Source organism: Odocoileus virginianus, chromosome 21 (genome assembly GCF_023699985.2).
Source record: "Odocoileus virginianus isolate 20LAN1187 ecotype Illinois chromosome 21, Ovbor_1.2, whole genome shotgun sequence".
In the NCBI taxonomy this organism is placed as follows: Eukaryota; Metazoa; Chordata; class Mammalia; order Artiodactyla; family Cervidae; genus Odocoileus; species Odocoileus virginianus.
Genome location: NC_069694.1, coordinates 37,472,896 through 37,500,392, shown reverse-complemented (window position 1 = coordinate 37,500,392; position 27,497 = coordinate 37,472,896). Strand labels below are relative to the sequence as shown.

General features: G+C 44.8%; 1 protein-coding gene across 4 annotated transcripts in view; it reads left to right on the top strand.

Moving 5' to 3' along the window:
- Positions 1-27,497, top strand: part of TSPAN5 (tetraspanin 5) — a 177,530-nt gene that overhangs the window by 112,848 nt on the left and 37,185 nt on the right. Inside the window, exon 1 of one of the 4 annotated variants that reach the window (XM_020901653.2) lies at positions 3,812-3,908. The exons of the other annotated variants lie outside the window; for them this stretch is intronic. Within the exon in view, the coding sequence (XP_020757312.1) occupies positions 3,888-3,908 (21 nt within the window). The 5' untranslated portion in view covers positions 3,812-3,887. Of the gene's footprint in view, positions 1-3,811; positions 3,909-27,497 lie in introns of those variants that run through there. 4 annotated transcript variants of the gene reach the window in all.

The window sequence follows — 27,497 nt, the reverse complement described above, 5'->3', positions numbered from 1 at the left end:
CTACCTCAAGGTCCAGGCCCCATCAGTGGGTGACCTTGGCAAGGGCTTTGGGGCCCTGTGGGACCCAGTTCCCCATCCTGGGGCCCGCAGTTCACCCACTGGCCTAAGGCCGGGTGAGCTGGAGAGCCTTGGGCAGAGGCCAGGATTCACCTCTTTCCTCCCCTGATGACCACCGCCCCACCAACCAATGGCTGAATTGCCTCACTAATGGTCCTCTCATTGATAGTTGGTTGCTTATGGGCGGCCCACTGTGGTACTGCCTACTGGCTGAGTAGGACCACTAATGGTCACTCATAGACAGTTGTGGGTGGGGCCTATTGTGATGCTGACCAATGGTTGAGCAGGGCCCATTGCCTAGTAACAGTGGAAAGTAATGATGCACCGCAATGGCTGCATGCTAAACTCACCTTGCTCTATTAAAGGATGGGCTCTGGTCACCCCTCTGACTTCTGACACCTCAGTCGCTGAGTCAAGGTGGGCAGTGGTACCTCCCTACCCCACTCAAACCACATGGGAATAACAGGGCAGGGCTGTTGTTTGGAGAAGTCACAACAGGTGTGCACTCTGCACCTCCAACATTCCTTCTTGGAATGTAGGACTTTTTGCATAACATATTGTCTTTGACTAATCCAGCTGAGAGTAGTGTTATCACTTACTTCTCATTCCAAACTACCTTTTATTTCCACTCATTATAGTGCAATTATGTCGGAAGACGAGCCATCCCTTCTTTTTTGATTACTGCTTAAAAAAAAAAGCCTTTCCCAGCCATCCCGTCTTTTTGTTGCCGCTTAGAAGTTATCATGTCCTTCTGTCTCATCTTATGCCTCCCTCTCTCGTATGCTTTCCCAAGCTTTTAGCACTTGTTGCTCTCATGGCAAACAATCAAATGCAGATATGTGATACCCCATTCCCTCAGTGGCCACCCCCTTTCATTTTGTGATCTGGCCCGTCTGAGCATCAGATTGTGTTTGCAGTGCCCTTTTCAGTCCTGGCTGTGAGTGAGCATCACCGTCAGACTCCGTGAGGTTGGGCCTCTGAGTTGTTGGACAACCCCTGACTTCGTGCCTCTACTTGCATGCATAAATGCACGCGCATGCGCGTGTGTGCACGCACACACACACACAGACACAGGTGGGGCCAGAGACATTGGGCACTGTGGACATTGGCTCTCCAGATGGTGAACTGTGTCGGCCAGGTTGTGTAACAGAATTGTGGGTCTGGAGCCAGTGAAGTTGAGGTCACAGCCCAGAGCCTTTCGTCTGCCATGGGCAAGATACGTTTAGCCCACTAATTAAATTAGAAATAAGATAGGCACTTGTTTGTTTTTTATTGTGTTATAATACACGTAAACTTTACCATCTTAACCATTTAAGTGCCCAGTTCAGTGATATATTTAGACTGTTATGGAGCCATCACCACCATCCATTCTCTTCAAGCTTTGCATCTTGTAAAACTAGAACTGTGCCTGTTAAACAGTAACTTTCCATTCTCTCCTACCTCTAGCCCCTGACAGCCACCGTTGTACTTTGTGTCTTGATCATTTTGACTTTTTTAAGTACCTCATATAATTGGAGTCATGCAGTATTTATCTTTTTGTGCCTGACTTGCTTCAGTTAGCATAATGTCTTCAAGGTGCATCCATGATGTAGCGTGTTGGAGGATTTCCTTCCTTTTTAAGGGTGCATAGTGCTCATTGTATGTGTACACTACGTTTTGCTTATCCACTGATAGACACTTAGGTTGTTTCTATGTTTTAGCTATTGTGAATAATGTTGCAATCAGTATTACCATAAACATATATCTTAGAGACCCTGCTTTCAGTCTTTTGGGGCATATACCCAGAAATGGAATTGTTGGGTTGTATGGTAACTCATTAATTTTTTGAGGAACTTCCATCCTGCTTTCTGCAACAGCTGTACCATTTTGCATTCCCACCAGCAGTGCAAAAGGGTTCAGATTGCTTCCCATCCTTGTTAGCACTTGTCGTTTTCTTTCTTTCTTTCTTTTTTTTTTTTTAATAATAGCCACCCTTTTGAGTGTGAGAAGGTATCTCATTGTAATTTTGACCTACATTTCCCCAGTGATTAGCAATGTGGAACATCTTTCCATGCTCTTATTGGCCATTTGTACATCTTCTTTGGAGGGATGTATATTCAAATTCTTTTGCAATTATTTGCATTCCTTTATTTTTAAAGCCCAACATTGTGCTCTAATATTTTATGACTGTGTAGGATAAATAAGCCAAATGTTGTGAAGTACAGATATACACAAATACATGAATTTACTTATTCCCAAAGTGTTACTTTCAGGGAAAAATTAGGGAGTTCCCTAAAAATATTTAAAAACTCTTTTTAAAGTCACAGAGTTTTTATGTGTAAGTTTATACATCAGTTCAGTTCAGTCAGTCAGTTGTGTCCGACTCTTTGTGACCCCATGAATCGCAGCACACCAGGCCTCCCTGTCCATCACCAACTCCCGGAGTTTACTCAAACCCATGTCCGTCCAGTCGGTGATGCCATCCAACCATCTCATCCTCTGTCGTCCCCTTCTCTTCCTGCCCCCAATCCCTCCCAGCATCAGGGTCTTTTCCAATGAGTTAACTCTTCGCATGAGGTGGCCAAAGTATTGGAGTTTCTGCTTCAGCATCAGTCCGGCCAATGAACACCCAGGACTGATCTCCTTTAGGATGGACTGGTTGGATCTCCTTGCAGTCCAAGGGACTCTCAAGAGTCTTCTCCATCACCACAGTTCAAAAGCATCAATTTTTTGGCTCTCAGCTTTCTTCACAGTCCAACTCTCACATCCATACATGACCACTGGAAAAACCATAGCCTTGTAAGTTTATACATAAGTGTATGTAAAACATAAGTATATTAAATGTTAGACAAGAAACAGATGTGACCTAGATGTATTATCTACTGGGAGTTTTATAACTCCTAGAATGTTCACTTGTGTGAAACCACATTCACACACACAGTTGCTGCCCTGTTGTCAAACTCAGAAGAACTGGTCCCTAGTTAACCTGGAGAATTGATTAAAATGATGAGGATACATGAAAGCTAACACATACTTGACACATTTTATTTTAAATGAGAACATTTATAAGCAGCATGTTGATTAGCATTTTGATTTTTCCTGGCTAGTAGTTTACACGTGGAGGCCTGATAATATTTTCCCAGTGCTCTGTCACTTGGTATAAAATTTGGAGTACCAAAAATTTTCTGATGTTGGCTCAAGACCTTTTCCTAGAAGGAGGATCCTCTGACTATAGTATCTGTTATATAAACTCAGCCATAATCTGTTGCCTGCATCTTCCATTTATATTTCTTTAAGGCAGACCTAGGGTTTAGCAATCCTTGCAAAGGTAATCTACGTTCAGGATTCTTCTGGGTTTTTTCCAGTCTTTAAGGATTCTCTCTTGCACATCTAATTCACCAGCAGAATTTTTCATGATTTGCCTTCACTGAGCCTTTGCAAGGTATTTAATTTTGTTTTTAGAGAAATGACTCCTTTTTGACGTTCATAGTTAACCACTTTCACACGGTGCTTGGAGAGTATAAATGCAAAGCAAATACAATTGGCACAGAAAGGAAGCCCAGTTCACCTGGCGTGAACACACAGCTCCGTCTGTGGGAGCAAATGTGTTCAGGTGTGTTGGCGCTTTGACCACTGCTGACTGACACTTGTGTGAGAGTCGCCGTGTGTTCTGAGCTCTTCATGTGGATTGACTCATTTAAGCTTCCTAGTAACCCCATTGGGTAAGGCACTGTTGTTTCTTTTTTCCAGATGGGGAGAATGATGCACAGAGAGGCTGCGAAATTTGCCTAAGAGTAGCCTTGTAACTGCCAGCATTCAACCTGCCTTAGTCATTTCATTTTGGAAAAGGAATGAGAACATTTTACATGGAGGTAAATTAAGAGCAGGGAGAGCCAGTGAGAGTGCAGCTGTGTAGAGATATTTGTCCCTTAAACAAAAATCCCGTCATAACACATAAAGCCTTCCAAAACATTCTCCACAGTGTCCTAAAATTAGAATCTAGGCTTTTAGAGGTAGAAATGACCTACATAATCACTTGTCCCATGGCCTACATATCCTGACAGGGTAACCAAGGCCCAAAAGGGTGAGATGATTTGCTTTACAAGGATCCAGCTAGTTAGTGGGAGGTTCTTTGTGAGATTAGCTTCCTGGCTTGCTCTATATTTTCTTCCAGGAGAAAGGGATGCATGGCTTCCTCAGAGAACCTTTCAGGAAATGAGTCAGAGCCTGCCAAGCGGGGAGGAATGTTGGTAGATAGGGACACCTTAGTGTTAAATCGAATCCACATCTATCTCAAGCCAGTGCAGAGCTGGTACCAGAGATTCTTAGGGATGGAAAGGGTCTAGTGATGCGGTTTTATCCATACTGTCTCGAAAAGGAAGGAATGAGGCCAGCTGAGCATCTCCAAGACAGATGAGAAAGCTGAGCCTCGGAGAGGTAAAGTCATTATCCAGATCACACCGCCAGAAGGGAGTGGAAGCTGGGTGTGGACCTCTTCCTGATTAAGCTGAGGCCCAGGGTCTCTGTTACACCCCTCATGGGGCAGGGCAGTTGTGTGACAACAGGTTCTCTTGGCAAGAATTTCTTATAAAAGCTACTCCTAAATGTCTCTTTAATTTCAATCTATATCCTCTGAATCGCTTCTTGGCCATTTCTAAGATCAGTGTGTATATCTTTCTGCAGTCCTTAGTAACAATGAAAGAAATTGATCATAGTATTTTGGGTAATAATCTTTATATATATTTTAAAAATTGAGATATAAAGAACAATTTATATATAATTGATATACAATTTATTCCTGTATAAAGAACAATTGTATTCACTTAAGGTGTACAGTTGGAGAAGGCAATGGCAGCCCACTCCAATATTCTTGCTTAGAAAATCCCATGGACGGAGGAGCCTGGTAGGCTGCAGTCCACGGGGTTGTGAAGAGTCAGACATGACTGAGCGACTTCACTTTCACTTTTCATTTTCATGTGCTGGAGAAGGAAATGGCAAGCCACTCCAGTGTTCTTGCCTGGAGAATCCCAGGGACGGGGGAGCCTGGTGGGCTGCCGTCTGTGGGGTCGCACAGAGTCGGACACGACTGATGTGACTTAGCAGCAGCAGCTAGGTGTACGGTATGATGGGTTGATACACATATGCATTGTAAAATGGTTTTAAGGCTTTTTCTCTGTTATTGAACTTTTAAAAATTAAAGTATGATCAACTTTTAACGCTGTTAGTTCTTGGGGCATATCATAGTGATTTGATATTTCTGTATGTTTCAAGATGATCACCACCATAAGTCTTGTTATCATCTCTCATCATGCAAAGCTCTTACAATACTGCTGACTTATTCCCCATGCTGAACCTTCATCCCCACGACTCATTTACTCTGTAACTTGAAGTTTGTTCTTCTTCATCTCCGTCACCAATTCTACTCATCTCCCCCACCCCAGCCCCTCTAACAACCACCTGTTTTTTCTCTGTTTCTATGACTCTGTTTTGTTATGTTTGTTCATTTGCTTTGTTTTTAGATTCCACATATAAATGAAATCATATGGTATTTGTCTGTCTGCCTTATTTAACTTAGCATAATACCCTTGAGATTCACCTATGTTGTCACAGATGGAAAGATTTCATTCTTTATTGTAGCTGTGTAATACTAAATTTTATATGTATACACAAACACACACTCACTACATATTCTTTAACTACATCTATTGATGGTTGCTTCCATATCTTGGCTGTTGAAAATAATGCTGCAGTGAACATGGGTGTGTGTGTGTGTGTGTGTCTATATATATGTGTGTGTGTTTTAAAATTAAGGTTTCTGTTTTCTTCAGAAAAAATGCCCCAAAGTGGAATTGCTGGGACATATGGTAGTTCTATGTTTAGTTTTTGAGGAAGCTCCATACTATTCTCCTAGTGACTGCACCAGGTACATTCCCACCAACAGTGCATGAGCATTCCCTTTTCTCCACATCCTTGTCAGTACTTGTTATTTGTTGTCTTTTTGATGATAGCCATTCTGATAGGTGTGAGGCGATACCTCATTATGGAATTGATGATATTTTGTGAGTGAAATTGCACTTTGTATATTTTTGAGTCTACTTGAGGGGGGGAGGAAGACCAGTTAGGAGTGTTTGGGTGCTAGTCGAATCTTAAGTTGGAGAGAATCTCTTTCAGATCACCACTGCTCATGCTCACTTCTGTTGTGTGGCATCTCTAGCAGGCCTGTGCTGTGTAGCTTTCAGTCCAGGAATGAGAGATGTATGACAAAGCAAACTCACCACCTTAGACAGCCGACTCCATCTTTGGCCAGGAAGTCTTGCTCACATATAATCTTTTATAGGATGAAGCTTTCTAAAACATTACTTAAGATTTATGTTTACAGAAATAGTTCATGTTTAGCATGGAAACTTGGAGAATCAAAGAAAGCTCAAGGAAGAATATGAAAACCTATGCATACTGGTTATCTTTTGCTATATAACAAATTACCCAAAGCTTAGCAGCTTAGAGTGACTAACTCTCATTGTTTCATATTATTGGAGAGTCAGGATTCTGGGAGTGGCTTAGCTGGAACTAAGTCAGGGGCTTAGTTCTCTCGTGGAGTTGCAGTCATGCTGTGAGTTGAAGCCACAGTCATCTGGAGGTTTGACTAGGGCTGGTGCGGCTGTTTTCAGACTGAGTCACGTGTGTGCTGGCAGGAGGCTTCAGTTCTTGCCACACTGGCCTCTCCCTCGGGCTGCTCACTGTGTTGACTCCTTCCTCTCTGCACCAAGTTGATCTGAGAGAAAGACAGCTTGCACTGGGGAGTGGCCAAGATAGAAGCCAGAATCTTTTATAAGCTTTTCTTGGAAATAGCATCCCATCACCTGTGTTGGATTCTGTCAGTCACATAACCAACCCAGGTATAGTGTCGTAGGATGGACTAGCCAAGGCTGTGAATACCAGGTGGTGGGGATCACTGGAGGCCACCATGAGGCTGCCTACTACTGTTTGTCAATTAAAATTTTGTTAGAATAAATTACATATGTTTTTTACTCACTGTTCTTTCTGTTCCCCTAAGGGTATTACAAAATAGAAAAGATCATTGGAGAAAAGAACATCCGAAGGAAACATAGTGCAGAGGGCTGCATGCACCAGTGAACTGTTTAGGGCACTCCCATCCTTGAGACATCTGCTGATTTTGTTCTGAGTCTGCAGTATTGAGCTGTGTGTAGTCTGGGGAGAGGGGACTGATGGGACTGGCATGAATGGAAGGATCTGGACAAGCCTGGATCCTGAGGTCGTGCGTGTCTTGGGAAGCTGGAGTCCTGCTGCCTCGGAGATGGGATGAGGACTTTAGGATTCTGTCTAGACTGAAATGTGGAGAGAGTCTTGGCCCCTAGACCCCTTCACTCTCCTATTTTGGATGCAGTATAAGAAGCAGAGACTTGTAAGAGATATTCCAATTTTTGCAAATAATTATTGAAGTAAAATATGTAGGCACTTCAGTCATAAATGTATAGAAAGTGACTTAAAAGTTTTTTGGGGGGAAAGAATTTTGTTTATGAAAAACAGTGTAATGAGATTTAATAGAAAATTGTAACATCTGGATGAGCAATAATGTTCTGTAACCCCTTCCTCCAGCTATTAAGTCACATAGATAATACAGGAAACTCACGGGTACACAGTAGGTAGTACACACTTATAGATGTTGACATTTTAAAATCACACATGCAGAGCTTTAAAAAGAAAAGCACATACCTGTGTAGTATTTTGGTGAATCATGGTATTACAAAAGAAAACTGTAACATCGAATACATTTAAATGAATTCTTTTATAGTCAAAGGAAATTTGCAAGTAAAAATTGGCACAGAACAAATAGCTCAATGGAATAAATTTGAATAAATACCTGCATAGGCAGTCATAGGACATGTTGATAAAAATTTCAAAATAAACTGATATGAGTGTAACAAAATATGAATTTTGAAGGAATTCCTGGGTTATGTGTTCAAGAGAAGCTAATACTTCACTGAATGGTATTGTGTGTGGAAAAAGTAACAGCAGGGAAACTGTTCGTTTCCCCAGGGTGGCTTGAACCTAGAGTCTAGGACTGCTTGTCTGCTGCTCTGGGCTGCGTGTTACACTTATCATATACCTGTGAATCCTAGAGGCTGGGGGGTGGGGAGAAGCCCAGACCCCGCCTCTGGTCAGCACAGTGGTCCGTGGCTCCCTCCCCGCCCATGTGGGGACCCTTTGGCAGACTGGGAGCTAAAACAGCAAACTGGTGTGACCTCCCCACCCTGCATGCCTCAGCCAGAGGTGACTCCTGGGTTTCTTCCTCCCAGGCCAGACCTGTTGGTGGCCCTAGGAGGACAGCAGGCAGGAAAGCCACTGCTTTTTGGCTGGACCCTGGGAGGTGAAGTGCCCAGAGGCATTGTTTTGAAAATGGAGCCACTTCATGACCAGCAGTTGGCTCTGGAGCCCTTTACACATCCTCCGTTTCAGACCTGGAGCTCCGTGGATCCCTTGATGGATCCAGATGTGGTCCCCTTCAGAGAGTCCGAGGAACCTGAGACTTCCCATGTGCACGTTTGCTCCTGTTGCTGCTTATGCTTTTGAAGATTCTCTGTCAGGTGTCGAGCTGAGCCCCTTGCAGGCGGCCACACACCCCATCTTGTCCTGCAGTCAGCTGGAACCCAGCCAGCCCTGCCTAGTGCATGCGAGAAGGTAGATCCTGACACCTCTCCCTAGGGAGCAGTGCTGTGTGTAATAACAGAGCCACAGGGAAGATGGAGCCAGGGCCCAGTGACAGGATGCCAAGGGATGTGGCTGCAGATGGGAGCCACGTCTAGGCTTGTCGTGTGCGGGGTCCTCACAGACTCCTGGCAGGGAGAGGCTCTGTTGCAGACCCGAATGTTGGCTCGTTCATTGGCCAACCCTGGGTAGGCAACGAGAACTTTGTGGGGGAATGCAGGGTTTGGCAGCAGAAAGATCTAAAATCAGTTACATAACCTCATTTGCACTTTAGTGTCCTTATCTGTAAAATGGGGCACCTGCCCAATGGAGTCACGGCGAGGACTGACTTAGGTCTTGTGTTGGGAGGCTCTAGGGTCATTGCTGGTACGTAGTGAGGGTTTAGTAATCCTGGTTAGAAATATAAACGTGTCATCCTGTGTGAATCTGATAACCCCTCTGTGCCGTGCTAAGTCGCTTCAGTCGTGTCTGACTCTTTGCAGCCCTGTGGACTATAGCCCACCAGGCTCGTCTGTCTGTGGAATTCTCTAGGCAAGAGTACTGGAGTGGGGTGCCATTTCCTTCTCCAGGGGATTTTCCTGACCCAGGGATCGAATGTGCATGTCTCCTGCATTGGCAGGCGGGTTCTTACCACCAGCGCCACGTGGTAAGCCCAGGACCGTCTTTAGTTTACTATAAATGAAAGGACTGGACGCTTTGTTGGCTCTCAGTATCTCTTCCTCAGATTGACTCCCCTTTCTTTCTCCCTAGGTCCAGCCTCCTTTAGTGGCGCATGGGTAGAGAGGAGCAGGCAGTTAGGAAAGTAGGAATGGCTCTGAGCTTAGGGGGCCCTGGCCTTAAGCTGCTTCTTAAGGCTGTCTGCCTTCTGAACTTCAGTCTCCTCGGCTGTGTGGTGGGCGGAGGTTAGCACTGTTTACTTCATGGGGTGGTGAGAATTCTTACTGTATGGTCCGTAGTTCCTGGCACACGCTGGTGACCAACACGAGGAAGCTGTCGTCACTGTGTCTGAAGAGTCAGAGGGGCTTCCATCCCGGGCATCTGGGGCTGTGTCATGGCCTGTGCTTATGAGCTCTGTCTGCCTGGGGCCTGTCTTCTGTCCGGGTCTCAGAGGCCTCATCAGCCTCTGGCAGCACACATCTGCGCCTGCCTAAGGAGTGAGGGGGTGGCTGGGTGAACGCGAGCACGGGGCCTGAGGCTGGCGGCAGTCTTCAGCAGTCCTTTTCCCAGCCGGCAGTCAATGCGAGAGACTGGAGGACCCAACCACTCTCTAGTTTTCCGACCGAAGCTGAGCTTTCCGCTTCCACGGCAGTGTGGACCCCTTTGCTGGAACATTCTCAGACTCTTCATCTTTAATTGCACCACTCCTTGGGGTCCTACTAGTGTTTGGACTCAAAGCCAGAAGGTTCTGAATGATCATAAATCTGTGTTCTTCTGACAGCATGATCTCTCTTGACCAAACAGGACAGGCAAGTTCCAGGGGAAGCTGGTTGCAGAAGTCCCAGTTCTTCTCCAGCGGTCATGTAGATGGGGTTCAGCCTCTGGAGTGGGATGCCTGGCTCCCTGCTCCAGGCCAGGTCACTTATGTCTTCAGGTTCTACGCTTGCACAGTGAAGGTGGCAATGGTGTTCACCTCAGAAGGTTGTTGTGAAATGTCAGTGGGATCATACAGAGAAAGTGCTCACCTGTACCAGGGCCATTTCAGGGATTCAAATAAATGTTAGCTCTTGTTTCTATTTATAACGGGCATATGATTTTTACACTTGCTCCCACATCTGGCAGTTTCTTACTCATCAGATGTAATCATTTCAAATCCTAAAATAGATCCTACCAGTTTGCAGGGAAAGTCTCTGGTCTTCGAGGGCACAGCTGTCTTGGTTGAATGCAGAACCACCAAATGAAGCTATCTAGTGGACAGTTAACGATGTTAGCATCTTCTGAATCACGTGCTCAACCACATTATAAGATAATGCTTGGAGGCAAGGGCTGCACCTGCCTCTGTGTGTATTCTCAGTGTGTGAATGGGGGCCACGTGGCAATCGCCGTGGTCAGGAAACATTTGCGGTTTAGAGCTTGGGGTCTGGAGTAAGGAAGGCTTCCTGGTTTCACATCCTGGCTTCACCCTTGTCAATCTGATCGTGGTGACTGTGGGTGAGTCACTTAATTCAACTGTCTCCTCACCTGTTAAATGTAGATAAAGTACATTTTCCCCTGGGGTAATTGCAAAGATGGAATAAGATCAATGAGACGCAGTTTGCACTGTGGTCACTCTGAACTGGCAGCAGTCAGCACCATACTCCCATCCCCTGTGGGAGGGTGGGCAGGACCAGCCTGGCTTGGGCACCTTGCGCTGTAGTTCATTGGTAGTGAGCATAGCTGGTAAATACACAATGAAAAAAAATACCTGTTTCTCACTCTAGAAGTGATTGGATTAGATATCCAATTAATACATAATCTCATTTATATGTGGAATCTGAAAAAGTCAAACTGAAAACCAGTAGAATGGTGTTGGTCTCTGGGGGCTTGAGGGAGTGGAAGAAATGAGATGTTGGTAAAGGGTACAAGTTTCAGTTATGCAGGGTGAATAAGTCCTGGAGATCTAATGTACAGTAAGTAATGTGACTGTAGTTAGTGATACTCTTATCAGTTCAGTTCAGTCGCTAAGTCGTGTCCGACTCTTTGCGACCCCATGAATTGCAGCACGCCAGGCCTCCCTGTCCATCACCAACTCCCGGAGTTTATAGTATGTATGAAACTTGCTAAGAGAGTAGATCTTAAGTGTTGTTAATATACAGATACACGGAAAGGTAACCCTTTGAGGTGATGGCTGTGTTCATGAGCTTGGTTGTAATCATTTCACAATGTATCAAAATATCACATTGTTGAGTAAAATTTCTGTTTAAGGTGTACAGTTATATCTCGGTAAAGCTGGAAGAATGCAAATCTCAATAATGTTGCAGTGCTACCTCTGAAGCACTTCCCATTTGGTGCTAGTGGTAAAGAACCTGCCTGCCGACAAAGGAGGCGTAAGAGACTTGGGTTCAAACCCTGGGCTGGGAAGATCCTCTGGAGGAGGGCATGGCAACCTACTCTGGTATTCTTGCCTGGAGAATCCCACTGACAGAGGAGCCTGGCGGGCTTCAGTCCATAGGTCAGAGAGAGTCAGACACGACTGAAGCGACATAGCACATGCGCACACAGACACACACGCACACACACGCTACCTCTGAAGTGAATAGGAGAGCTTTGCGGAGTTATCATGATGCCTTATTATAGTAATTGGCTGGCTTTGGGTTAAATATGAGGTCTGATCATCCCAATCTGCCCTCTGGGTTTTTTGCTATTTTATTCAACATTCTTTCATAAACAAGTGTTGTCTAGGTAAACATTTATGAAAGTCAAAACACCAGAACAGATTAAAGCTGGAACCAGGCAGGATGCTACATCAGTGTTTTAGTGGCAGCGAAAAACATCATCTGTTACATTTAATTATTGTAGCTAGTTTGAGTTCTGTTAGTTTGGTAGTGTTTGGAGTTGATTTCCAAATGTATTTGGGATTTTATACCAGTTTTCTGATTCTGCACGCTTAAGGAATATCTTAATAAAAGTAGATTAAGTCAACTCAGAGTCAGACGTTTTTTCTTTTAAAGAGGGTCCACACTTCAGTCAAGAAACATCAGCTGGATCATTCAGAATGTGCAGGACAGTCTGGTGCTCAGCTGGCTTTTCTGGTCCGCTCAGTACACATTCTCTGTCCAGTTCACACCCTGGACAGGGCAGTACTTTTACTGTCCTGATTTCTCTGGGCATTGGGCGACTGGATTAGTCTGACTGTGTGGAGGGCTTTTTCGATTCTTGTGTGTGTGTGTTTTAATTCTTGTGTGTTGTTTTTAGCAGAAAAAGGGAAGCGTGTTTTCTCTCTTTTGCCACTCAATAGTCCTGCCTTCCGTATTATGTCCATCAGATACAGCCACTTCTTATTTTCCCCCTGTTAAACGAGACACACCGTTGTTCTGTCAACTGTTAGTTCTTATTCACATTTTTGTGTTAGGAAGTTGGCTGTTGACAGGTTCTCAGCATGCACGCTTCCACCCCCACTGCCATGATGATATCCAGACTTTCTCCAACCTTTCTTCCCCTGGAGCTCTGTGCTGTTTACAGATGACACCCTTAGTCCTCATGGTTGTCCCCGGGGGTAGGGAGGACCAGATAGAGCATCTGAGTGTGAGATAGACGGCCAGAGTGAGGGAGTCTGAGGAACGCAGTGGGTTACTTATTTATGTCAGTATTTCTGCTTTCAGCCGACTTCTGCATTTAGGCCTATTTTTGTATTTTCCTCAAAGAGTTTTTCAAGTGATAACAGTCACCAACTTCATTACTGCAGAATGAAATAAAAGGTATACTAATGTAGCTATTGAGAAATAAGAACCTTCTCTCAGATCTTTTTAGGGTTATTAAGAAAGTACAGTTTTAACTGTTGATTTTGGTGTGATTCTTTTTCTCCCCTAGGATTTGGAGTGTATTTAAATTGATCTTAAATTCTGAAACTGAATGATCAAAAGAAACCCCACTAATAATAGTTGTCTAAAGTCTATTCAGTTTAGCTGTTTGAAGGTACAAGATTAATATGCCTAAAGCCTGGCTCTGATCATTTCATAGTTTTGTTTTGTTTCCTTTTAAATATTATGAGCTTTGAAGTCAAAAGACCTGGCTTCATTTTATGGACTGGTTATATAATCTGTCTGATTCTCACTTTCTTTCTCTGAAATGGAGATGATAATACCCACTTCAAAGGAGGGTTGTTGAGATTAAGTGAGATCATGTGTGTGAGGTACTAAGCTTAGTACGTGTTAACGAAACCTAAAAATAAAAAAGGTGAAAAACTGAAAACCTATAATGACCTCTTTGCCTTTAAAATATAAAATCCATATTCTTTGGTAGTATGCTTTAGACCCTCTATAGTCTGGCCTACAGTGACCTCACTACCAAGTTGTTATTTTCCAGCCAGATAGACAATTTCACTCTTCATTTTCCATAAAACTCTCAAGCATTTTGATCAAGACCCTCAATAGGAAGTGCATTTTACATATGAACAAAAGTGTCATGAAGCAGTGCTTGGCATCTTGCCCCGTGAAATACATTCTATTCCATATAGAACATGCTGGTCTGACCTGCTAAACTGATATCAGCAGGTTTTCAGACTTGCTGCTTGGAAACTCACCAATTGAGAAGACTCATCTCCATTTCTTGACATTCTCACCCTCCTTGATACCCATTTCCCCCATCCCCACCATGAAATCTTCCTTCATCTTGGCAGCTGGTGGCTTTCTCTGAACTTACCATTTTTTTCTCAATCTCATTTATGGAATTTACTGCAAATTGGTTTTTAGGTTAATTATTGACTTATCTGTGTGACTCGATGGCAAATGCTTGGTCCCTGTGGTCATTTATCAGCCTGTGTGTGTAGCAGGAGTCCTGCCCGTTGCTCTGAGGTTCAGACTCCAAGGTGTTTGTTGAGAAATTGCCTGGTGTCTTGGCTGCTTTGCTGACATTCGAAAGCCGTAACACTGGGCTTGGTGTGGACTCAGGAGCAGCAGGAGCTTCTTGCCATGACTACGGCCTTGGATTCCTGTGTTTCTGGAAAAGAATGATACAGGTTGGCATCAGCGTTTCAGCTTCTAAATGGAGATTCTCAATTTCCTGTTTCCTGACATGACTTTGCTAGATCTGAGGTGCCTTTCAGCCCCAGCAGTGTGTGAGCAAAGATCAGTAACAGCCTCCTCTCTGATTAAGCACAGCCTGGTATCTTTAAACCTGAGGCCTTTGCAACATGGAACAGATAATGATTTTAGCCTATGAGACCTGCATTTTATAACAGAAGACATTTTTAGATATGTTTCCATGTGTAGATACACTGTTCTCTGGATCCTGTATTGAGGATATTTATACATAGTATAAATACTTTGTAGATCCTTTCATCTACCTTGAAAAAATGTTATATAAACCAGAATATTTATATCTTAGCCATGCACCCTTATCCCATGTTTGGAGCCCAGTTTTGAGATCCTGACTAATGATGAGATTTAGAGGCATGCAGGACCCATTTTATGTTTACACAGATTATCTACCCAAAGGTCGACCTCATTTAAAGGGACTGATTTAATTCAGGAAAGTTATTTTTCTCTTTTAAATCTAATTTAAGAAGCTTGTCTGAAATAGTAATAGATAGCAGAGAACTGTTTGTGCAGCAATATAAACCAGCAAATCTAGACATGGTGACATCTTTCCACAGTGAAGTGGACACAGCAGAAATATCTAGAGAATTATAGATTAAAAACAAATTACTTAACATCCAGTGAAGCAGTGAAAAAGATAAATAACACGCTGATAACTGCATAAAAAGCATCTAGTAGAAGTTACTGATGCACAGCTTTTATAATAACTGTTTTTTAAGAGGCTGATGGACCCTTGGGTTTTTATAGTAAATCTGTTCATCCATAGGCACGTTTTTCTCATTTGAGCATCAGACACTTGTAGGGACTTATGAAGTGAGCTTAGTTAAATTCAGCACTCGGAGAATTTGCACAGAAGCGTCCTTATTTTGATTCTTCCCCATCTAGTCTGCCATTTATCAGAGCTAAGATGTATGTCAGAGGAAGCGGGATTTGTCTTAAAAGAGATTTGGAGGAAATCTTCCTTCAATATTTATAGTGCTTGACAAAGTCATGTTCACACGGAAGTCAGTATGGAGATGAGGAAGTTAAAATCGGGTGGCTTATTTTACACTACTGGCTGAAAGCCTGTCTGATGGGATTGATGTGGAACACTAATTAATCACCCAGGGTCTCCTCATTCACTAATCACATTGCATGAAACTTGCTTGTTGGCTGAGACTCAAGGGCAAACCATGGGCGTCCAGCCAGCTTGTTTTTCATAAGCGTTATGCTACCTTTATAAATTAGTGTGAACCTAATGTATACTGTCAGCGGTTTACTTTCCCATGGTGACCTTCTCTGGTTAACCAGCTTTAAATGAAATCTAATATTGAGAATGAAAAGAGCCTTCTTGAAAAATGGGGGGAAGGAAAAAAAAAAGGAAGATTTAATTCTTCTTCATAATCTTTTACCCCCACAATATATACATTTCAGTTCCAGTAAAAAACCTTCTGGATTGACTTAACACACGGATGACGTGGTCATTGCCTTTTGTTGTGAGCCTATATGACCTTTAAGGAGGAGACTTTTTCCATAACATTTTTAATTGCAGTAATAATTTGTTCATTGGGTGTGTACTATGCACAGAACACTTACCTTAACTCAGATATTCTCACATGAGTCCTGTGAGGATGCTGTTACCACCACCATTTATGGGTGAGAAAACTGAGAGCTGTCAGCTTGTCCAGGGTCACATCTATCTTGGCCAGGGCCCAGATTTGAACCACGGTTTGTCATCAAAGGCCATGCTCATTTGAGTATGTTACTGTTCATGGCTCATCTGGTCCCTTTATTACCATCCCTTTTAACTTGAGGAAAATGTGGTCTTAGTCTTTAAAAAATATTCCTATTTCCATATTCATTTTTTGCATTCATCTGGATTAATAAATCCTTTTAGAAGCATGTTGATCTCTAGCACATTGTTTTATGTCTTCAAATCATTTTAATGTCTTGCAGCTTTGGCTCAGAGAACAAAAAAAATTATGGGCATCTTTAAACCAGAGGAAATAGGTAGAGCTTATTCACACATCACTCACGCTGTTGTTCATCTTGAAATGGTTCCAGACAATTCCAACAGAAAAGGAAAATTCCAGAGTGCACATACACGGATACTTTCCAAGGCAGTGCCTGTTGAGAACACAGTCTTCCATCCAGAAGCTGTGAATGGTTCAGCTACAGCTTGTCCTGTATGTAAATTAATTTCCGAGAGTCTGTGTAATAAACCCTTCTATAAAAGAACATATAAAAGAGAGATTTGTCAAAACCCACTTCCCCTATTAAAAATACTTAACTAGAGAGACTGGGTTGATACTTAGTGGTTTATATGGGCCCTGTGTTAAGCCAATACTTTCCTCCTTAGTATGCAGTGCTGATGTCCCTGGTTGAAAAGAATCCATTCCATTTCTTTTTATGGTTTCATGAAAAGTTGGAAAGGGGGAAAACTGAGCTGAACATACAGAATAAATAGCTAAATGGTGCCGGCAGTCTGCCCTTTTGTTTTCAGACGTTCTCCCTCCCCATCCTTTTGTGAGTCATTGAGCCAGTAGGCCCTATCAAAGACGCCTCAGTGTATAGAACATTTTATGTGGGGCTTATTTGTCATCCACAGCAAAGGCCTAATTGCCTCCAGGCCTCCTTTCACATGATAATCAATGGATTTGTATCTCCTGGGTGTGCTCTATGTATTCTACATTCATCTCTCAAGATGTCTTAGATTGTGATCAAATATAAAGCATCAGAAAGATGCTGTCAATCCAGTAAAACATTAAGGGCATTTAAAACATGTACGTGGAAATGTAAAAAGAGCTTGAAATGAAGGTACCTACTATTACTCTTTTTTTGTGCATATTTAATTGGATCAAAATTACAACATCTGTGATGGCTATTAAGAAGGCTACATGGCATTTCTAGGGTATAGCATGTTTCTCTTAGAACTTAGCATTTCAAAGGCCCACTGGGAGAAAATTCGAGTCCTGTTTTAATATGAATTAGTGGTCTCAAAGGCAACTTCATGGGTGCCTTTGTTACTGATGTTATCAATAAGATTTCATTTGATACATTCTGAATTCTAACAAGAGGTCAGTATACTCTGAATCTAGTTTCCTGTAGTGGTTTTGCCTAAGTGGGGTGGGAGGAGACTGTGCAAGTGGGTGATGGGGGCAGAGAGGGTAGGCACCACCATTCTGCTCATTCTGTCTGTAATGCCTGGAAAATTGGACTTATATCCCCCTGGTGTTCTTTAACTATTATTTCTAACTAAGACATATGATTACTAAAATTCACCTGAAATATGCAGTTATTACTTAGAAGGATTTTTAATACTTACAGTTAAATGAGAACATTTTTAAATGAAAGAATTATACATTGACTATAGCAAAAAAAAATTTGTTCAGTAAGGGAGTCACTTTCCCCCCCCAAGAAAATGTGTAAATGTCCCTATATTTCTATGAAAAGAAAGGATATATAGGTATGTGTGTATTTGATTTTTTTTTTTTTTTTTTTTGCTGTGCCTCAAGGCTTCTGGTATCTTGGTTCCCCAACCAGGGATTGAACCCAGGGCCTGGCAGTGGACGTGCTGAGTCCTAACCACTGGACTGCCAGGAAATTCCCAAGAAAGGATATTTTATGGAATAAGCAAACATTCTTTTTTAAAAAGCATGCTCTGTTCTTTATGTGCTCAGTTGTGTCTGACTCTTTGCAACCCCCTGGGCTATAGCCCACCAGGCTCCTCTGTCCATGGAATTTTCCAGACAAGAGTACTGGAGTGCGTTGCCATTTCCTTCTCCAGGGGATCTTCCCAACCCAGGGATCAAACCTGCATCTCTTGTGTCTTCTGCACTGCAAGTGGATTCTTTATCTCTGTGCCTCCTGGGAAGCCCTTAAAAGGCATAACAAAAATTTAAAACACACAGATACACAGGCATAGGGAGTATTTGTATTAGGTTTTTTTTTTTTTCCTTTTTTTTTTAAAGAACACCAGAAATAACTCTGAGTTAATAGCTCCTCTGCCTCCTCAGCTCTGACCAAGCTGACTTCCAACATGGCAGAGCAGGGCAAGCCATGGGTACCAGGGAACAGTCTGTTGGGTGAGAGGGGAACAGCAGCCCTCCTCCTGTGAAACAGTGCCATGGAATGTCAAGAGCTGTGAGGGAGCGGAGGTTGTACCCTACCCGCCAGCTAGCAGGTTACCTACCTCAGTGTCATAGATGCTGGCAGAGACGCCAGACTCCTGGGTCAGAGATACAGGGCACAGTATTAGGAGCCCGTGTATCAACATTCTTCAGTCTTTCCCTGAGCCCCTGTTTCCACAGGGTGATGCAGAGCAGGCCAGCTGACACCTGTGCACATAATGAGCTGTGTTATAGGCTGGGAGCCCTGAATTTAGGGAACTCAAAACTCGTATAATGGGTCGCAAGCCTGCTGCAGCCTTTGCAATGTTTCTGGGAGCACTGTCTCCGTCTTCTAAGGCTGTCTGCTGTACCCGTCTCTTGAAAAGATAGTCTGTCACAAATGACTCACTTGTAATGCCAATCGATTCATAAGGAGTGCAGAAACTCAAGAAAATGATCTGCCAACATAAACTACTCTGGAAACAGACCCCAAATAAGCACAGATTCCATGAACAGCTCCTGTGCACTGTTTAAGGGCTGCATATGTTCCGACAACACAGCCCGCAGCAGCAGCGTGTATCTCACTGTGATTTATCAGATGGGCGAAATGTGATAATTTAATTATATCCAGTATCTGGATCACACATCCTTTTCAAAACGTCTTCCCTCGCTCATGTTGGTCACTGCAGTCCTGTGTATCTAGAGCAGGAGTTGTTATTGTCCATCTATACTTGAGGAGACGGTTGTCCAGTGACTTGACCAAATTCACACACTAGTATGAAACCTGGGGTTTCCTGACACCCCGTCTGTTAGTCTTTGAGACCCATTGCCTAACCCTTCCCTTTCGTTTTTTACAAAGGCAGAGGGCATGACCTGCCATTACGGCGGTGACCCCAGGCCAGTCCCAGTTCCTTTGTGGCGGTCGCTGTCTCTCTCGGCTCATCTTGGGTCTTGCTCAGGCATCCTGCTGGGATCATCTGGTGGTGGTGGCCAGGGACGAGTCTGAAATAAGGGACGTGATGGTGTTGAATGTTTTCTCGTTTTTCTATGTTTTATTTCCAGTTGAGCTGAACACAAGCAGTCTCCACTGTGTCAGCTCTTTTGCTTAGCAGAGCAGCCCCATCAGCTTCTCTGGTGGTTCAGACGGTAAAGAATCCACCTGCACTGCAGGAGACCTGGGTTTGATCCCTGGGTTGGGAGGATCCCCTGGAGAAGGAAATGGCAACCCGCTCTAGTACTCTTGCCCAGAGAATCCCATGGACAGAGGAGCCTGGCAGGCTACAGTCCATGGGGTCGCAAGAGTCGGACACGACTGAGTGGCTAACCCTTCTCTTCAACGTATAATCACAAGTGGCAGACTTTTCATCTTTGCTTTTGGGGGCAGCTGTCTGTCTTGGTCTCCTGCTGCCCCTCTGTCTACCTCTGCGATCCCCGCTCCAGTTCCCTCTGCACTGCACCGTGAATCTTCCTGTCCTCTGGGATGATGCCTCCGTCCTCTTCTCTACAGACTCTTTATGTGGCCTTAACAATAACCACAGGAACAGTTACTCATTGAGCATGTCCTGCATGCCAGGCCCTTTTCAAAGCACATTATGTGCATTATTGCTTTCAGTCTCCCTCAGTGGCCCTGTGAGATGGAGACGGCTGTCTCCACATTTAGAGAGGAAGAAATAGAGAACTGAGAAGGCCAGTTGTTTGTCCAAGGTCACACAGTAAGTGATGGAGCTGGATTTCTCACCTGAGTGTGCTCTCTGGCCTCCTGGCTCTCATGCGACTATGCCAGGACACCTTAACTCGCATATCTGAATCCATCTGAGTGATAACATGTCTGAAACTGATTTCACAAATTGATGTTTCTCCTAAAATCTTCTCCCTCACCCACATTCCTAACTTTGAGAAAGACATCGTAGGCTGTTAAGTTGCTTCAGCTAAAATCCTGGGAATTTTCATAGATTCCTCTTTCTTCCTGATCTCCCACCACTAACTCACTCATTCATTCAACAAGTGTTTATTTAAGCCCTACTGTGAAGTACACATTGTTCTAAGTTTAGGGGGTACAGAAGGAGCTGGAAGAATCTCTGCTTCCATGGAGCAGTGTTTTCGTGGAAATCAGTATCCTCCTTTTATGGATTTGGAAACTGAGGAATAGAGAGATTGAGAGACTTGCCCGTATTGTCACATATTTAGGATGGACACTGAAGCGTTCTCGTTGAGAAAACCATGGTCTGACCTTATACCCCTTGCTTCCTGTCACCATGTCCTGTGGAGTCTCCTCCTCCATCTGTCTTCATCTTACTGCCGCTGCCTTTCTGGGCTCATGTCACTGTTACCAGAATTACGGCAGGAGCCTCCTTACTCATCTCACCCGCAGTCTCACCTCCCTTCTCTTTATTCTCTCTACTGTACTGGAATGATTTTTCCAAAATGCATTCTGATCCTGTCACTGTCTCACCAAAAATCCTTGGTTGGCCTCAGGTAGCTTGGTGGTGCCTTGGTCCCCAGGACACACCCAGCCTACTTAGCAATGTCCGTCTTCTCCAAGTACCACATTTAGCTGGAGTGCTGGTTAAGACAGGGCTTGCAGGGCCCCATCCCCGGAGTTGCTGAGGAGGTAGGCCTGCGACCACCTGAGAATCTGCATTTCTGACAAGTCTGTGGAGCAGGACCCACACTGAGAATCGCTGCTGGGTGGGGGCCTGACCTGATGTCTCCGCTCCAGCCCAGGCAGCACTTCTGGTTTCCTGAGGGCCAGGCTGCCAGGCTGTGTTCTCTTGCACACACTGCTTCCTCTGCGGGAGACGCTCTCCTTGCTCCTTCCCTGTCAGTTCCTAAGAAGCTCCCTCTGACCCCCGGCCCCCACCCCACCCCGCGGGGAGCCCAGGCCTCCCCTCTGGGTTTCTGTGGCTCTGCTTCTCTGGGCAGGTGCCACGCCATTCCCGGTGCTTGAGTCTTGGTTCTACTTCTCTGTTTCTACTTTCTGCCCCTCGACAGTTAGGTCTTTAAGAGATCATCTGTTATGCTTTTCACCTTCCTGTCCCTGGCTTCTAGCATAGTGCCCAGTGTATATAGAAACTGTGTACTTATGGAGGGAATTGAAATACATAATCCTACTTGTGCTTTTAAAAAAGAGTAATCCTATTTTAATTTTTCTCTGCATTTACCATTAAGCCTTGCTTCAGATGTTTCTTTAAAACATCACGATGTTTCAACACAAAAACAGTGTACATCTGAGAGTCTTAAACTCTCGAAGCTGCCGTTCGCTGGAGCTGCACTGCTTGGCTGTTTGATGCAAACAACAGGAACTTATTTCCACAAAGGCTGATGTTTGTCTGCAGATAGCTTACTTCTCGTACTTGCCGTGTGAAATTCTGGAGTCCTTCATTCCTCCTCGGCTTTCAGAACATCTGGGTGGTCTCTTCTTAGCCTTGGTTTTTATCTCATCAGAGAAGTATAGATGGAGTAGCCCAGGCAGTATAAGCCTGGCTTTGACTGAGACGAAGATCAGTGGTCTGTGAACTTGCAGTCTCCATGTTTCCATCCAGAACTGCGTGATCTCCCATGTTCCTTTCTGTCTGCGTGCATTGCCTGAGAGAGTTCCAAGAGGGATATGGGTTTTATGGCCTGCAGAACCCTCCCCGCCTTTCTCTCCCTTCCCATCTCAGATTACTGAGAAGCTGAAATTGCCTTAATTCTTGCCAAGATGTTAAGCTCCAAACTCTTAGCAAAGGCATTTGTGAATGAGATTGTCCCTGGATTGTAGACATTTCTTCAAGAGGTGCTCTGGCTGTCTCCTGGTGCAGAGTGAGTTCAGAGGCAGAGAGAGCCCTGCCCTCCTCTCTGGGAAAACAGGAGGAGAAAACACAGGTCTGTAATGCTTGGGAACCACATCTCTGCTTGGGAACCGTTTCTGGGGTTCTGGCTGTGTCATTCTGCTTCCAAAATTCAGTCAGCAAGCAGAAGGCAGCCCTTTCTCTGAGGAAGAGCATGACTGAATCACATGGAGCTTCTCACACCAGGTCACAACAGCTTTCCCGGTTGTTCAGGGCCTCCAGAGTCTGTCCTCAGCTATTGGGAAAGACACCTCCACCAGATCATTGTTGGTCTCTGGAGCCCCATCGTGCTCATGCCTGTCCCACACACTGAATTGTTTATAGCCATCTTGTCACAAGACTAAGCGCGAGGGAAATTGGTCTCTTATTTCTGTCTTAGGACCCTCTTGGTATCAAGTGACAGGAAGCCCCCAAAGTGACCTGAGTCAGGATGGGAGGAGGAGAGGCACAGTAGGGACCCAGGGGCACTGCGTGGAACTCAGGATCAGGACGTGTGGCGGGGTGCTGGGGGTGAGGAGTGGAGAGTGGGCAGGAACACAAGTCCCCCTTTTCTGCCTCTGTATCTGCATGCTCCCTCCACAGCAGCCCAGTCTGTTCCAGCCTAAGGGAGACTGAAGCTGACAAAAATCACTGTGTCCAACACTTGATTTCTGGGCGAGAGAGACTCTGGTCTTGTATTGAGTAAATGACTCTTTCTGAGACACAGGCCCACCGCAGTCTGCTGCTCAATCTACAGAGGGTGGAAGGGAGGTGGGCCCTCCTTTGCATACATGACTGCAGGGTCCCACCCTTGAGGGGGGTGGCCAGTTTTCATAAAATGGAGGTGTAGATGGAGATGTTGCCCCAGTCAATATTACTTATAATATTTTAAGATTTTTTTTTTTAACGTAGACCATTTTGAAAGTCTTTATTGGATATTACTTCTGTTTTATGTTTTAGTTTTTCGGCCATGAGACATGTAGGGTCTTAACCTCCTGACCAGGTTTTGAACCCATACCCTCTGCATTGGAAGGCAAAGCCCCAACCTCTGGACTGCCAGAAAAGTCCCGATATTGGTTATAATTTATATTCCACACTCTCCCCCAAAGATTCTGTTTTGAAGAATGGATATAATGGTCCCAAAACAAGTCATGGGAGGCATAAAGTAAAAGTGAAGAGTGCTAAGGTCAGGGGGAAGGACGATGCATTGAGAAGCCCCGATGGGGTGAAACTTACTGTAATGTGGGGTTTCAGAATTAGCAGGTTTTTAAGTTCTGACGCCAGTGACACCCAGTATTCATGAACGAGACTGACTAGACAAGAAAGAGGAGAGACTCAAGGTTAAGCACCGTCTCGGCATCCTGACTGGAGCTGTTTCTTATAAATGCTGTTCCTGGAAGGAGCCTCCCGCCTGCGTCAGGGGAAGGAGATGATTCACTGGAGGCAGGTGTTCCTGTCCCTTAAGTAGGCACATGCCGTGCGGTTAACACAGCCCCCGTCACTCCCAGAGTCCGACCTGGGCCATGTGGCACCTTTTCAGCCCTGTGTGTGTAAACGTCAGCAAAGGGTCCACGTGTGAGAGGTGCCGCAGCTGAGAAGAGAGGGGCCGCTGGTCACTGTGAACGAGGATGCTTTCTCATCCGTGGAGGAGGCAGGACTGCCCCTGGAGGAAGCAGGTGTCACCCTGACCTGGCCCAGGTCTGGGGAGAGGAGGCGGCGGCTGAAAAAGGACTGAGGATGGGGAGGGAACCAACACGTGGGAAGTGCCAACCATCTAGGCATGTGAGTCGAGTTTTGAATGTCACCCAGTCCTGACACTGTCACATTGACCCCTGAAGTTGCTGTCTTTCCTCAGGGGCCCTTAGTATCTCTGTTTGACACATTAGGCTCTGGGAAATCAGGAAACCCTCCCGTGGATCTTTCTGTCTCCAGGAGAAACCAGTCACTGCCACGACCTTCAGAGCCCAACCAGTGTGGCCCCTGTTACTGTCTGTCCTTTGTGCTCAGCCTCTGGGCAGCTGTTCCTCCGTTAAACCGGGACACCTCAGCTTAGGCCCTGAGCCAGGCTGCTGCTTTGCCTGGAACTCGATTCCCTGACACCTACCAGCCAGCTCCTTCTTGTCCTTCGTGTCTTTGCTTAATGTGACTTGCTTGGTAGAGACTTGCTCTGTCCGCTCCATTTCAGCGTCACAATAGCTCACTCCTCTCTGGACCACATCTCATTCCCTCATGCTGTTCTCTTTTCCCGAGAAGTGTTTCTCGTCTTCTACAGCTGAATGTGATCTGACTCATATATGTTTCTTTTTAGTGTCTTTCGTTCCCCGCATGGCCCGCTGAGCATGTCAGCCGCAAGAGCAGGCATATTTTGTCTGTTTCGCTTCCCAATGATAGTTATCCAGGGCCCCTAGAGGTCTATCTGGCTTATAGCAGATGCTCAGTGAATGTGTGCTGAACAAACAAGGAGCCTTTCCGAGGTCACAAAACCACAAGCCCAGCCAGAGCTGGGCTTCTTCCGGCTGCGTGTGTTCAGGCTACATGAGGAGGCCATGAGGGTGAAGTGAAGTGAGAGGTTGACCCTGGCTCAGATGGGAAATATCCTGTTTACAAGTCTGGACTTTATCTGCATGCCATCTTATCATGAGGATTCTGGACACTTTGAACGTACAAACTGGGACATGGGGACCCAGTGGCAAAATTGGGATTGCCTTTCTGCGTATTGAATTTTCCACCAACCCGTGTTTATACCCCTCTGACATGGTAAGAATTATGCCCAGAGGCATTTTATTCCTGCATCAGCCCCTGTTTGATAGAGACAATATAGATTTTGTTAACAGAAGTATTTAGCACACTTGTGTGGACTGCTCCGCTCATCCACCCTGCCAGACCTGGAGTCTGGGTCACACTTAGGTGTCAGAGAAACATCTTCATAAAACGTACACGTGCTACAGGTTCAGGAAAATACATCTCTTCTTTCCCTTTCCTCTCTTCTGCGCCAGAGGTTTTAAATGCACCTCTCCTGTTTATTCAGGCAGAGCTTATGAGTTTTAAAAACAACATCATCAGAATGATTAAGGAATAACAGTTCTTTCCATTGTTATTTAGGATATTTTCCAGGTTCCAATTAGGTGAGAAAATTGACCTGATTTTTATTTTCTTCTACTGTGTTTACCTTGCTGCATTGTTATTTCGAGTCTGTTCACAGGGCGCCAGACAGATGTCATTGTTGTTTTTTAAGCAAAGAGGATCAAAAATGTCCATTTAAGAACTGCCTGTGGGGGTGGGTGGGTGAAAAAGAATTGCCTGTGAACTTTAGCATACAGCTATACATAACTGCTTCCTTTTATGAATAAAAGTTGTAGGAAGTGGTAGACATGAATATAGGTTTTAAATAATTTATTTTTTAAAAGTATGCAAGCTGAAACTTGCTTCAAAGGGAATTCAGAGAGCAGCCAAAATACCCATGAAAGAAAACCATCCTTCAGAAATGCTGCTAGATCTCAAGCTAGTTATGAAATTGACATCCGAAAGTTATTTCTGTCAGAGAGGACATAAGATAGATTTAGAAGAGCCATAGTCTCCATTTAAGAGATGTCAGAAACACAGGCATTATCCTTAATATTATACTTCCCTCTCCTTCACCCTTACCCCCCTGCCATCCTGTTGCCTTATCCAGGCATCTCTGAAGATGTCAGGTTTACTTGTAAATGCTCTCGACTCCATGTGCTTCTTCAGTACATTTCAGTCCAGGATGCAGTTGGGTCTCGTCTGCATGACCAAAGCTCTCTCCTCCTGGCTGCTGTGCATCTACTCTGATCTCTTAACTCATCTTTTCTTCAACTCAGGTCATTTCCCCGAAGACCGAATCTGATAAAAACCTGCTTTCTCACCCCGTCTCAGCCAACTACATACATCCAGCCCTGGGTGTCTTCCTGTCACTCTTAGGGTGATGACTGGATTCCTTAATGTGGCTTACGAGACCCTGAGTAGTCTGGTCCTGCTTACATCTCTCATTGCACACCTGCCATGCCTCCCTGCTTTCCCCGTTGTCTGTGCACCTGTCATACCAGTCACCTTTAGACCCCTTTTCTTGCTGTGCTTCTCTCACCCCAGGGCCTTTGCACATCCTCCTCCCTCTGCCTGAGTCATGCTCCCTTCCTTTCCTTACCACTTAACGTCTTCTCATCTCGCAGACCCCAGTTCCTACCCCAGTCGCTTACCTAGGGAAGCCTTCCTGGACTGGCTTCCCCGGTGGTTCAGCGGTAAAGAATCCACCTGCCAGTGTAGGAGACGTGGGTTCAGTCCCTGGGTTGGGAAGATCCCCTGGAGGAGGAAATGGCAACAGACTCCAGTATTCTTACCTGGAAAATTCCATGGACAGAGGAGCCTGGTGGGCTGCAGTCTGGGGTCGTGAAGAGTCAGACACGACTGAGCATACACGAACTTTCTGGACTACTCTTCTAGGTCAAATCTCCCTCTTATCATTTGTATTGGTCTTATGTTCTCCTTTAGAGCACCGTCAAGGGTGATGTTGTCTTTTACACATTATTTAGTAAAGATGTATCTTTCTATCTAGACTTTAAGATTTCTGGGGATAGGGACTATGTCTGTTTTCTTACCTCCATTTATCACAAGATGAAAGCAGTGCCTAGCACAAAGTAGGAACTCGAGAAATGTTTGTTGAAGGTTGTAGATAGATGAGTTCATGGCTTCTCGAAGCACCCGTTGTTGTGCTAACTAGCACAATGGAACACTGGTCCATTTCTGATATGTTGGAAGCTCAGCAAGGACAAAGCCAACAGATGGAGGAAGAGATTTTCTACGTGTAGGCCCCAGAGAAAAGGGGGCGGATGTGACGTCCTGGCAGAGAAGCCCCATCGTCCTAGTCGCATCACAGGGACACGGTCCTCTCCAGCTTTTCTTGAGGCTCAGCTCTGCCGGCCCTTGTCCTGTGAAGCCTGTGGGCTTCCAGCCACACGCTCCTGTTTCTACCTATGTGCTGTTCTCACTCCTAGTCGGGAAAACATGCTTCGCTTTGAATACCTAGAAATTAAAGAAGTGCTTTTGAGTCTTAAAACATGAGTTTCAATATAATTCTCCATCCTTTG